At 41.6% G+C, this 14,494-nt stretch overlaps 1 protein-coding gene across 1 annotated transcript in view; it reads left to right on the forward strand.

The window, feature by feature from the left end:
• Positions 1–7,384: 7,384 nt before the first annotated feature.
• LOC310642274 (fatty acyl-CoA reductase 1-like) overlaps positions 7,385–14,494 on the forward strand; it is a gene marked incomplete at both ends in the record, with an annotated part of 20,122 nt that continues 13,012 nt past the window's right edge. Inside the window, 4 exons of the mRNA XM_083365881.1 lie at positions 7,385–7,585; positions 9,107–9,282; positions 9,681–9,860; positions 12,679–12,856. Coding sequence (XP_083222007.1) covers positions 7,385–7,585; positions 9,107–9,282; positions 9,681–9,860; positions 12,679–12,856 — 735 coding nt within the window. The remainder of the gene's footprint in view (positions 7,586–9,106; positions 9,283–9,680; positions 9,861–12,678; positions 12,857–14,494) is intronic.

The following is a 14,494-nucleotide window of genomic DNA, read 5'->3' on the forward strand; positions in this document are numbered from 1 at the left end:
TCTTTCTTTCTTTCTTTCTTTCTCTTTCTTTCTTTCTTTCTCTTTCTTTCTTTCTTTCTTTCTTTCTTTCTTTCTTTCTTTCTTTCCTTTTCTTTTCTTTCTTTTGCGTTTTGGAAAAGCACCTTTGGAACTATCCAGGACGATGATATCAGGCAAATATACATAAATCACACTGCTGTATATTCTGTGCTATATTTTGAAACTTTATCTCATCTACTGCTGAAGTGCCCATTATACTGTCAGTGGCAAATGGATCGTGAGGCTCTGATTCCGTGAAATAAATCTCCAGAAATCTCGAAGAAGATTGCAATGTTTTAATCAGCAGCTCTGGCTCACCAAAGTATTTAGGGTGCCTTTACAAAATCAAGTCTGTTTTGTAACTTTTTAATGTTATCACCCACTTATATACACTTATATGCTTCTGTATTTGATATGCTTTTATGAATGATCTGAAATGACCTCATTGTTGCTTTTAGTGTAATGTGCTTTTTGAGACCATGACTGCACTCATCCCCTAAAGGACATCACTTCTTTACACACTCATCACATAAGGTCACAACTGTGCGGCAAGACTCCTTTGGCCTGTAAGTCACCCTTGTTAGGATGACGGAGATCTGAAGATACTTTAGAATAATGACAAAACCTGCAAGAAAATAGCTGATGAAAGCTTGTGCCACAACTAATTAGCTTATTAAAACAGCTTTATTTGTCTTCTACATTTTGAAATGTTAAAGATTGTGTAATTATGAATATTAGATTAATAGCACCTGTGATGATCTTGTCCTGGCACACCTATTATATAAATGAAGATTTAGAAATTGAACTGTGGAGATAGCACATTACATTTTCTCCGTCATTCTCGCAAGATATAATACTATACGCTTAAGAAGATCCACTTATATCTAGTAAGTAATGCTTATTGCTGGTTTAGTTTTTATAACTATTGTGTTAAATCTTCTAGTTGGTTGTGGCATTTTTGTGTGTGTTGTTCTTTTTTTTTTCTTCTTCTCCTTTTATTTGTAAGCCACTGAGTCATTAAAGAATCAGGACGTCTGGAAGTGGAAGCTGTCCAATAAACAAATATGTGTGGAGTGCTTCTCTGTGAATTTTCTGGAAAGTTTTTCTCACCTGGATGAGGAAAAAGGCCTTCCTCATTTAAGAAAGGTCTTACGTAGGCAAGGCCCCGATACTACAGTTAGCTCCAGATCTCACGGAATCAGAGCCTCATGATCCATTTGCCACTGAATGTGTAATGGGCACTTTAGCAGTACATGAGAAAGTTTCAAAATATAGCACAGAATATACAACAGTGTGATTTATGTATATTTGCCTGATATCATCGTCCTGGATAGTTCCAAAGGTGCTTTTCCACAAGGCAACAGAAAGAAAGAAAGAAAGAAAGAAAGAAAGAAAGAAAGAAAGAAAGAAAGAAAGAAAGAAAGAAAGAAAGAAAGAAAGAAAGAAAAAAGGAAGGAAGGAAGGAAGGAAGGAAGGAAGGAAGGAAGGAAGGAAGGAAGGAAGGAAGAAAGAAAGAAAGAAAGAAAGAAAGAAAGAAAGAAAGAAGGAAGGAAGGAAGGAAGGAAGGAAGGAAGAAAGAAAGAAAGAAAGAAAGAAAGAAAGAAAGAGAAGGAAGGAAGGAAGGAAGGAAGGAAGGAAGGAAGGAAGGAAGGAAGGAAGGAAGAAAGAAAGAATTAAAGAAAGAAAAGAAAGAAAGAAAGAAAGAAAGAAAGAAAGAAAGAAAGAAAGAAAGAAAGAAAAAAGAAGGAAGGAAGGAAGGAAGGAAGGAAGAAAGAAAGAAAGAAAGAAAGAAAGAAGGAAGGAAGGAAGGAAGGAAGGAAGGAAGGAAGAAAGAAATGAGAATCCCTATTGGAAGGAAGGAAGCTATTGGATAGCACAAATGTCATGTTCCAAAATCCCCTGCTTAAATTTGATCAAAGGTGGATATTTCTGCAACTCAGAGATACAGTATGCTATTCTCCAAAGCGCCCGAAGGCAGGACAAGAAGGAACGGATGGAAACTAGCCAAGGAGAGAAGCAACCTAGAACTAAGGAGAAACTTCCTAACAGTCAGAACAATTAACCAGTGGAACTACCTGCCTCCAGAAGCGGTGAATGCTCCAACACTGGGAGTTTTTAAGAAGAGGCTGGACAGCCATTTGTCTGAAATGGTATAAAGTTTCCTCCCTGAGCGGGGAGTTGGACTAGATGACCTCCAAGGTCCCTTCCAACTTTACTATTATAAAACTTTTATTCATAAAACATGTATCTCAGTCAACTGAACATTCAAATTGACTGGCACTGATGGTTGACACGGGTTGCTGCCAGCATCCTAGGTAGCAACCAGGTATCTCCTTAAAATGTAAGATGTTCCGAGTAGCGCAGTTTTTTGTAGCTTTGCTGGAGTTATTGCGGGAAGCTGCAATTTCTTGATGTATTTTGCAAAGTTTTTGGACATCGTTCCCAGTGCCCCGATGACAATGGGTGTCACTGTTACACGTTTCATCCATAATCGCGCAGTTTCGATGGCCAGGTCGCGGTATTTTGTAATTTTTTCTAGTTCTTTTTCTTCAACTCTGGCATCTCCTGGTACAGCGATATCAACCAACTGTACGCTTCAGTTCTCTATGACTGCGATATCTGGTGTGTTGTGTTCCAAATGGCGATCTGTCTGTATTCGGAAGTCCCACAAGATCTTCACCCTCTCATTCTCGACAACTTTTTCCACCCTATGTTCCCACAACTTTTTGGACACAGGCAAGTCGTATTTTTTACACAATGCCCAGTGGATTAGTTTAGCAACTCAGTCATGTCTAGGTTTGTAATCAGTTTGCACGATTTTGCTGCACTCACATATTAAATGTGAAACAGTTTCAACTTTGTAGTTGCAAAGTCGGCAATTTGGATTGTCAGTGGATTTTTGTATCTTCGCTTTCATGGCATTAGTTTGTAGTGCTTGTTCTTGAGCAGCCAGTATTAAGCCTTCCATTTCTTTCTTGATGTTTCCCATCTTAAGCCATGCCCGTGTCAAGTTGTTATCACATTTTCCTTCAATATTTTTCAAATGCTGTCCACGCAAAGCTTTGGTTTTCCATCTATTTAATCTGTCATCCAGCGGTTGTTTTTTATTATTATTATTATTATTTGGTTGTGCATCTGAACTCATCGAAAAGTGGGGTCCTTGCTCTCTGGATCTGCTGCCTGCATCCCACGGACGGGGCCTTGCTCGTTTGCGTGGACCAGTTTTCTGGCATGCCACGGCCCAGTACTGGTCCACGGACTGGGGGTTGGGGACCTCTGGCCTAGAGAACAGTCTGATAAGGGACAGCATAGCCCACAGCTATTAACTGGAGGAGGAAGACACTCAGAAGGGACCCTATGAAGGAGAGAGTAGATGAGCTGTTCTTTCAGACTTGCAAGATTCTGTTAATGACAAGAAAGTAGAGTTAATTTACCTGCTTTTGTTTCTTGCCCGGTCTATCTGGCAAGGCTATAATTCAGAGAGAGGGAAGACAGGAACATTTTATGAGCAAAGTTTTTTTTTCAGCACAGTAACATGAAAATAATAAAAATATAACCTCTACTTTTTTACATATTTAGTATATACTGGCCATTCCTATAACAACAAACCTTGTGTGTGTCTGTGTGTCTCAAGAATAAAGTCTAGAAGTGGTTTCCAAGTAGAAACAAAACGCTTAAACCAATGTTTCATTTAGCAACATAAATTTTGGTCTCATATTGCAGTCGTATGTCAGGGACTACCTGTGCAAGGAGAAAGAGGGAGACGTACACGCTGCCGTGTTTGTTATATTTTTTTTTTTACAAATGGTATCAAACTGCAAACAAACTCAACTGACCTCATGACTGCTGGTAGTGTATTGTGATATATATATATATATATATATATTTAGACCATGCCTATGTTCATCCCCTAAAGGACATTGCTTGTCACATGGTCATCATGTAAGGTCACAATTGTGCGGCAAGACTCCTTCGGCTTGCAAGCCGCCCTTGTTAGGATCAAAGAGATCTGAAGATATTTTACAACAATGATGTGACCTTCAAGAAACTAGTTGATGAAAGCTTCTGCTACAACTAATTGGCTTATTCTCGAATCCTATTTTTCCTGTAAATTTTGAAACATCAAGGCTTACGAAATCACCAATCTGTGATGCTCTTGCTTGACCACACCTATTATGTGTGTGTGTGTATATATATATATATATAAACTGAAGTGTGGAGAGCACATTGCAGACTCCCTGTCACTCTCCCGACATACAATACTATAAGCTGAGAAAGATCCACTTATATCTGGTAAGTAAGGGCTGATATTGAGGAGAGGGTGCGGGGGGGAGGGGAGGAGAAGGAAGAGTTGCAGGTATTATAGTTATTGAGTTCATCCTCTGGTTGGTTATGATTTTACCTATGTGTGTTGTTTTTCTCCTTTTATTTGTAAGCCACTGAGTCATTACGGAACCAGGAGATCTGAACATGGAAATACTTCAATTAACAAAGACGTATGGGATGCAAACGGGCTGGGAATGGGCTGAGGTTTTTCCAACCTGGGTGAGAAGGAGTTTCCCCCCACTTTAGGTTCTCTGATGTGGGCCATGAACTTGCCTTGGTCTTCAAGTGCACGAGGAAGAATGCTGTGCACACCATCACAGAGGATGGCTTCTCGTTGCTCTCTTGATAGGCAGAGGGGTGTAAAGGGCTGAGCCTTAGACCTGCTGGGCAGGCATTAGAGATGCCTACCCAGGTATTAGAGACTGTGTTGGAGACAGCATTGCCTCAACAATCAAGGGCTAGCTCATTTTTCTCTTCACGGGGCATACGTTGTAGGAACTGAGAAGAAATTGTAGGAGTTGCAGAGAGCCTTAGCCACGCTTTATGCTGACGACTCCTTCCTTGCTTTCTCTTTGCCTTCTCATTGTCTGAGAAGATGTTGAAGGTGGGCGTGAATGAATGGGCCAGATGAGAGCAGATGATGATAAGGGCAATCTACTTTCTTTCTTAGGCTAGCTCTGGAATTCGTTAACAAACTAGCCCTAGTTCAGTTGACACTGCTTATGAACTATCTTCCGCTTTCCTGTGCTTGACAGACCTGCCAAATGTGAGGATCGGTTGTATAATTACTTTTTCATTATCTTCATAACTTGAACTGCTGCTGCACAAGGCAATCGTTAAGCGAGGACTACTTTGAGTACGGTTGGCTGGAAAAAGTCAGTAAGATGTCTACGGGGAGTTGAAGTCCACAAGTCATCAAAGGGCCAAGTTTGAAGACCCCTGTTTTAAAGGCTTGCCGTTGGGCAGCCAGAAGGACCCCCCCCTCTGTTCAACTTTGCTGGTCTTACCCATTGCCAAATCTGTTTTGTCTGCTACATTTTGTGTGAATGCGTGCTTGTGGGTGTACCGGCCACAACATACTTTGTCATGAGTCTTTTCTGTTCTTTTATTTCGCCTTTCTTGCATCAAAAAGTTATTGCTCCAATTGCTCTCAAGGATTGTCATTTTTACTTCTGGCTAAATTTCTAAAGCCCTAGACCACAGGTCTGCAACCCGCGGCTCCAGAGCCACATGTGGCTCTTTCAGCCGTCTCCTGCGGCTCCCAGTCCTCTGCCATGTGCAGTCCAAAAAAAAAAAGTGGGACTAAAAAAGTTCAACCAATCAATTCAAATATGCAGGGTAGGTGCATATCTCGCCTTGGCTCCACTCTTCAGTCAAACCCTGTTCTGCCCATGCGCGCATGTACACGCATGCGCACGCATTTTTTGCGGCTCCCAGTTTTTCCTTTTGTGAGGGAACCGGTTCCGAGTGGCTCTTTCACTGTTTCAGGTTGCTGACCCCTGCCCTAGACAGTTTTGCATGGCGACACATTCCAATGGCACATTGTGTAATAAAAACTCGCTTTAAGGCTAGATCGTACGATCAATTTCAGTCCTTTCAACCACACATTTTCCCATTGATCCACCTGTATATTATAATCACATCTCAGCCCATTTGATCATAAGCTTTTCCCTTCTTCTTACACCTACAATTTCAACAAACCTTGAGACAGCTTAGCAATAACTTGTTTCATCTTTTCCACATATTTTTTTTCCACACTCAATCTTACATTGTTCAAAACCATAAAATCTTTTACCTACTTTTAAAAAAAACAAACCTGTTTCTGATAATAGTACATAAGAAAGACACTGACAAGTCAGATCCAGTAATTATGAAATGCCAAGCTGAATATAATCCATGGGCCTGAAGAAATGTGTAGGCGAGGTTTGTCCTTTTGTTGCCAAATGGAGTAGTTTTTCAACAAAGGTAGGTGTTTGGAGAAACACGCTCCCTGGCTGTGTGGTTGACAAATGAAACAGACTCCCTGGATGTGTGGTTAGGAAATCACATCTGCTGCTCACCACAGGATAGTCCTCAGAGATCCTTAACTATGCCCATTTCAACATATACAAGAAGGATCTACTAGCTATCTGATAGAAACTTTTTCCTAAAGTAGGTGTAGACGTTATAACTCTGCATTAACAGGAGGGATAGAATCAAGTAGTATTAGTACTGATTTATAAAGCCTTAGTAAAACCACACAGAATCCAGTTTTGGTCACCACAATATAAAAAAGATGTTGAGACTCTGGAAAGAATGCAGAAACGAGCAACAAAGATGAACGGGGGACTGGAGGCTAAACCATATAAAGAACGATTGCTAGTGAAGAGAAAGACCAGGGGAGACATGATAGCAGTCTTCCGGTATTTGAGGGGCTGCCACAAAGATGAAGGGGGGTTCAGCTTATTTCCCAAAGCACCCAAAGGCAGGACAAGAAACAACGGATGGAAACTAATCAAAGAGAGAAGCAACCTGGAATTAAGGAGAAAACTTCCTAACAGTGAGAACAGTCAACCAGTGGAACGTCTTGCCTTCAGAAGTTGTGGGTGCTCCATCACTGGAGGTTTTTAAGAAGAGACTGGGCGGTCACTTTCCTGGAATGATATAGGGTCTCTTCAGTGGTGGGATTCAGCCGGTTCCCACCACTTCGGCAGAACCGGTAGCTAATTTTCTGTTGCCCAGGCCCAAAATGGACTTCCGGAAGCGGCATCCAGACAGAGAACTGGTTGTTTACCTATTTGAATCCCACCACTGGGTCTCTTGCTTGAGCAGGGGGTTGGACTAGAAGACCCCCATGGTCCTTTCCAACTCTGTTGTTCTGTTAAAAGACTTTGAGCTTTGCAGTTAGAAGAATAACACCCACATGTCTTAGCAAACTAATCACACAGATGTGCTGCGCATCATAACGCTGTTGCAAAGGATGTTCCATCAGATTTGAACACCGCGTGGTTTGATTTCATGTGTCTTCCTGCTAGATTCTGCCACCAGATCCTTCCTGGCAATGAAGGACACCACGTCTTTGGTTGGCGCTTACTACAGTGGGAAGTCGGTCCTTGTTACAGGAGCCACAGGATTTATGGGCAAAGTCCTGGTGGAGAAGCTCCTCCGTTCCTGCCACGATGTGAAAGCCATCTACGTGTGTGTGAGGCCAAAAGGTGGACGTTCCATACAAACCCGAGTGGAGCATCTGCTGAAATGCAAGGTAGGGAACTCAACGGTGAAGAGAAATGGAGAGCAGCTGGTAGAGTTGTGCCATAGGTTCGCTGCTGTGGTGAGGAAGCATGTCTGGTCTTAATCTCAGAGAGACAAATAGGAGATAGCTGGTAGGGTTTATTTATTTATTTATTTATTTATTTGTTTGTTTTTATAGACCGCCCTTCTCCCGAGGGACTCGGGGCGGTGTACAGAGGAAGGAAGGTATACAGATTGAACAATAAAAAACAATAAAAACAATAGTAAAAACAAACTGGGACCCCAATTAAAGCTATCATGCCAGGCCGAGTTACGGGTTACGCCGAGTCAGCCAAAGTCACCACCTACTCCCCCCTCCCCCCTTTTTATCATTTATTACTTAGAAGAATAAGAGCTTATATTTTGGTTGGTTAGATATTTTTAGCCATTATGAAAATTGTTTCAGTGTGTTTCTGTTTAATGATAAAATTTCATTATAAAATATTATATATATATATATATATATATATATATATATATATATATATATATATATATATATATATAATTAATCACAAGTGCTTAATATTTTATCAGCAGCATATTGTCTGGGTTCTAACGTGCCAAAAAAATATTTGAACAATTAACCTGTTCTGTACCAGCCTGCTACCGGCACTGCAGAAAAGGCAGGGACAACCCCTTTTACAAGAAGGCAAGAGGCTGGAACTAAGCCTGCCAAATTTATGGATACAAAAGCAAACAGAACAAGACACGAACCATGAAACAGGAGCTATTCAAGCGGTTCCCTTCAGCAAACCAGCCCTCCCACGCATTCCCCTTTAATACAGTTCAGGGCGTGGCTTCTCTCTGCCTCCTTCCGAGGTGCCCCATTGCCTTCCTCTGTTTACTCCTGATTGACTGCCTCCTGCGTCGGGCATCCTTGAACAGGGCCAGCTGTGGGTCATCTTCATCCACGCTGTCAGGCTCACACAGCTGGGTCTCCGTCGTGACCAGGTGGGAGGGGCCTGGCTGAGGGCTCTCATCAGCAAGCTCTCCAACCCCCTCAGCAAGCTCTTCAACACCCCCCTCATCCTCTGAGTCATCCGACCCAACTGCCGAAACCACAGGCTGACCCTGAATCACAACATAACCGGTGGAACAACCTGCCTCCAGAAGCTATGAGTGCTCCAACACTGGAAGTTTTAAAGAAGAGGCTGGACAACCATTTGCCTGAAATGGTCTAGGGTTTCCTGCCTGAGCAGGGGGTTGGGTTAGATGACCTCCAAGGTCCCTTCCAACTTTATTATTATCATTATATTTTCAGAAGGGAATAAGAAGGATTTAAAAAAAACATATATACAAAACTAATGTATTTAAGTTAATCCATAAATTTGAAAAGTCTGCCCAGCAGTCATGTTGGCTCTATTGGCTGGCATTTGATGTTGCTATTCAATAATGTCAAATGAATGAATTACCTGGTGGATTTCAACCTTAGGAACCTGGAGCATTTTCTTCTTCTTTTTAAAAGTGAATATTGGCTCTTGAACTCCAGGTGTTTGACAGAGTCCGGGAAGAGTGGCCAAATTTCCATGAGAAGATTAAGCCCATCAGTGCTGAGTTCACCAAGCCAGATCTGGCCATCTCTCCTGAAGACCTGGAGGAGCTGATTTCTGAGGTCAACGTGATCTTCCACTGTGCTGCAACGGTTCGATTTGATGAGTCCCTGAAGTAAGTTCTCCTTCCTTTCTTCTTTGTTTTATTGGAGATTACCACTTCAATATAACAAACTTCAGGCCATTCCTGAAAACCATCTGAGGGGGGGGAAATTAGTTACAAAGAAAGAGAGCATGGGTGGTGTGGTTGGTTGTTATTGCGATGGTGGTTTTGGTTAATTAATTTGTAAATTCAACCAAGCCATGGTATTTCCAATTTCACAACAGAGACCTCTTGTAAGATGACGTAGATGGCGCCTGTGGTCTTCTCCATGCCACGTGAGGTACTACCGCTGCGAAATTATGTTCCTCTTCAATCCTCAAAGAGGTTCTCAGGAGACCCAAAAGGATTGGTTCGGACCTGCTCCCACACCAGCTGGACCTCATCCTAGCTTTTTGTGCTTCCTTGAGCAGAGATGCCCTTCTCCTGAATGTCTTGGGCACCCAGCAGCTCCTGAGGCTGGCCCACCAGATGAAGAACCTTGAAGTCCTTGTCTACGTTTCCACTGCCTATTCAAACTGTAATCGGAGACACATAGAGGAGGTCTTCTACCCTGTTCCTGTGGAGCCAAAGAAGCTTTTGGACATGATAGCGTAAGTTGGAAACAAACCTTCCTCCTTTGCCATGTATTTGCAAGCATGTTGGAAGGCATCCTTGTTGTCTCGTCCTATGCAACTTCCTTACAAGAGAGAGAGAGGATTGGTGGCAGTGAAGTTCCAGAAATGGTGCAAGGCTTGTCTAGAGTAGATGCACCGCGAGAAGAATCTATTTCGCGATCTTTTTTTGACCCAATGTTCTGTCTTCCTCTTGGTAAACGATGATGGGATGAGCGAGACTCGTGCGGAAGGATGAAAGGATGGATGGATTATTCTGTGCACTTTCTTCCAAGAGAGGGAGGACTGGTGGCAGTGAAGTTCCAGAAATGTACAAGATTTAGGTAGATGCCTCAAGTAAAGATATAGTTACAATATAGAATTCTTTATTGGCCAAGTGTGATTGGACACCCAAGGTTGACCAGGGGGGGCTTCCGCCCAGGTTTGCCTGGTGCACCAGTTGCGGCCCTATCTGGACCGAGATGCCCTACGCACAGTCACTTATGCGCTCGTGACCTCCCGGTTAGACTACTGCAATGCTCTCTACATGGGGCTGCCCTTGAGGATCACTTGGAGGCTTCAGCTGATGCAGAATGCAGCTATGCGAGTAGTAATGGGAGTTTCCCGATACTCTCATGTAACACGTCTTCTCCGCGAGCTGCATTGGCTTCCAGTTGCCCTCCGGGTGACTTTGGACTGCCCCCGACCTTCGCTCATTTCGCCGGGACTTAAAAACCTGGTTGTTTGAATTGTCTGGCCTGGACTGAGGGATTTTAAATTATATTAAATTAAATTAAATTAAACTAAATTAAATTAATTTTAAATTTCAATTTTAATGTTATCTTAATTTTGTGGGCTTGTATTAATTTAGTTGTATTTTATTCTCTCTTTTTGTATTGTTTTTAACTTGCCCTGTGAACCGCCCTGAGTCCTTCGGGAATAGGGTGGTATATAAATTCAATAAATAAATAAATAAATAAATAAATAAATAAATAAATAAATAAATAAATAAATAAATAAATAAATTTGTCTCTGGTGCAGAAGCTCTCGGTGAACATAGAAGCAACAACTGAGCAATCATGATCATAATCATAAATACAATGGTTATATAATATAATGTGGTTTTTTTTATCCTGGTAAATGGTGATGGAGGAGGAAACACACGTACTCTAACAAAAGTGCAACAACTATCATTGTGCTGCCTTCTTTACTCTTTGGACCACACCCTCAAGACATCCAAAGTCTCAATAGTCTACAACCTGTTAAAAAGTGCTCCCTTGGTAACTGATTGGTAACTGGAGCTTATGGGAAGCCTAGAGGTTACATGATGCCCTCAGACCCTGAAATTAACAGAAGGATGGAATCAACATCACATGAAGTGTTAATGCCACTTTACAAGGCCTTGGTAAGGCCACACTTGCAATGCTGCAGCCAGTTTTGGTCACCACGATGTAAAAAAGAGGTTGAGACTCTAGAAAGAGTGCAGAGAAGAGCAACAAAGATGATCAGGGGACTGGAGGCTAAAACATATAAGGAACGGTTGCTGGAATTGGGTATGTCTAGTTTAATGAAGAGAAGGACGAGGGGTGACATGATAGCAGTGTTCCAGTCTCTCACGGGCTGCCCCAAAGAAGGAGTCAAGCTAATCTCCAAACCACATGAAGGCAGGAGAAGAAGCAACGGATGGAAACCAATCAAGGAGAGAAGCAACCTAGAACCAAGGAGAAATTTCCAGACTGTTAGAACAGTTAACCAGTGGAACAACCTGCCTCCAGAAGTTGTGAATGCTCCAGCACTGGAAGTTTTAAGAAGAGACTGGACAACCATTTGTCTGAAATGCTATGGGGTCTCCTGCCTGAGCAGGGGGTTGGGCTAGATGACCCTCAAGGCCCCTTCCAACTTATTGTCATTGTTATCATCATCATCATCATTATCATTTACAATGTCAGTGTGAGAAACGTGGGGTGGACATGACTAGCAATTTAGATTTAGCAGAGATTTCTAACTTCCCCTTTAGAGGCGAGTGGGAAAATTATTTTTCATTTAAGGTGCCTATCAGCAGAATAGGATATGATTAAATTTGTAGAAGGGATTTCAGTTTCCTTGTGCCGCAAGGAAGCTGATTTTTAAAATTCATTTTATTATCCTTCAATGGACATGAATACTTCATTTGAGTATAAGCTTCTACAGCGCACAACGATTGTTCTATTTGGGAACAACCAACCTATTACATCCGTTATCTCAAATCCGAGATTCAATATTTTCAAACGTTTGCATTCTTTTCAAGTGTATTCTCATCACAACGTTACTCCTATTTCAATAGCTATGGACGATTGTAACGAAGTACGATTTTAATTCAGTGGAGGATTTATTGTACAATTTCTGCACACGTATGTGACAACGTGGACATATGCCCCATGTGGTTTTCCTTGTTTTAGTTTTCTGTTTTCGTTTCTTGAATATATCAGAATCAAAACAATGAAAACAATGACATAAATATTCTGTTCCTCCTCACAGACAGCCATTTCCGTTCATTTCCTCCTCCTTAGTTGCGTAAAGGAAGTTAAGCCATGTCACAGAAATTTAACTTTTACGAGGATATGCATATGAAAATACATCAGGACCACTGTTTTTGCCCCCCCCCCACCGTGGATATCTTTCATTTTTATATAATTTTGAAAATAATCTTTGGGTGGATGGATGGGTCCTTCGTGTAGTTTTTCCAGGAAATGGTGTATAAAAATAGGTGAGGACAATGTTTTTCTTCCCGTGCATATTTTTCATTGTTATTTATTTTATTTTTTTAAAATCCCCTTAGGTGGATGGATGAGTCCCTCATTGAAGAAATCACCCCCAAATTGATTGGAGACTGGCCTAACACCTACACCTTCTCCAAAGCTCTGACTGAGCATCTGATCCAGCAGGAGAAAGGAGACTTAAATGTTGCCATCATCAGACCTTCCATCGTGGGAGCTAGTTGGCAGGAGCCCTTCCCAGTGAGTATGTTTCTTCTTCCAGTGGTTGGTTCTCATTCAACGTGTAGTAAAATGGTTGGTTTGGAGCCAGGCCCTGTAAATAAAAAATGCGGTTTGCTCCTGAGAGTAAAAAGTGGATGGGCTCTGTCGTGGGACCTCATGATCAGGAGGCCACGAGGTCACATAGTTCCAGAAGAACATCAGCGAGGTGGACCTCATTCTCAAGCCTTAGAATAGATTAATTTTATGGAGAGAACCGTAATATCGAAAAATGGATAAACCAAATGGAGGGATCCCAAGCTTGCTTTTCCGTGAGGCCACTGGACTTTCTTGTTTTTCTTTGAAGACGTTTCGCTTCTCTTCCAAGAAGCTTCTTCGGCTACGACCGGATGGTGGGGAATGGAAGGATTTATACTCCTTGGAGACAGCTGGTCCTTCGCCTCCTTTTAGAGAGGCGTTGAGGCCACTGGGAGGTTTGTCTGCGTCCTCAGGGTCACCTGAGTGGTGCAAATGGGTGTGGAGCCTTCTTGGAACTGCTGAAAGGACTGTGTGGTAGACTGGAGATGGATGATGTTGCATCTCTCCCCCTCTTGTTGAGAGAGGGATGTTCAGTTTTAATGTAGATGGCCTCTTTGACCCCTCTTTCAAACCGGCGGTCCTCTCTATCTAAAATGTGGACTTTGCTGTGGTGGCACAGTGGTTAGAAGGCAGTATTGCAGGCTACTTCACTCCCCACTGCCAGCAGTTCAATCCTGACTAGCTCAAGGTTGACTCAGCCTTCCGTCCTTCCGAGGTCAGTAAAATGAGGACCCAGATTGTTGGAGACAATGTGCTGACTCTGTAAACTGCTTAGAGAGGGCAGTAAAGCACTATGAAGTGGGATATAAGTCTATTTCTTACTCCACCATGCACCTTATTAACAAGGTCATAAATGCATGAATCCACACATCATAACTAACTACTGGTTGTTAATGGTCATAAACTTCTTTCATCTTTCCCATTTATGCATGTGCTGACAATTCCTGATGTTTTTTTAAAAAAATAATTAATATTTCAGGAAATTATCTTCCCCCCCCCCTGTGAAAATTGCTAGTCTAATATCTGAGAAATTCAGACGTTTGGCCATGAAGGCTCCATTTTCTCTACTGTCCCACTTGAGAAACTAGCTTGAACTTTGGGTCCCTGCATTAAAATTCACGGAGAAGCAAATCTGGTAACTTTCATATCAGTTTCCAAAGTTTGGGAAGAATTCATGTCTCCATGTTACTACCTATTTGTTTCTGGTTTGTTAGCCCTGAGATTAATATCTTGCTTGTTAGATTTTTTTCAATAATGCTATGAGCAACAGAATTCTGCAGGAGAATAGAATAGAATAGAATAGAATAGAATAGAATAGAATAGAATAGAATAGAATAGAATAGAATAGAATAGAATAGAATAGAATAGAACAGAATAGGAATATAGAGTAGAGTAGAAACAGAATTGAACAGAACAGAATAGAATAGAATAAAGAACATAGAACATAGAACATAGAACATAGAACAGAATAGAATAGAATAGAATAGAATAGAATAGAATAGAATAGAATAGAATAGAATAGAATAGGAATATATAGAGTAGAGTAGAGTACAGTAGAATAGAAATAGAATAGAATAGAAT

This window comes from Vipera ursinii, assembly GCF_947247035.1.
Source record: "Vipera ursinii genome assembly, chromosome: 6".
In the NCBI taxonomy this organism is placed as follows: Eukaryota; Metazoa; Chordata; class Lepidosauria; order Squamata; family Viperidae; genus Vipera; species Vipera ursinii.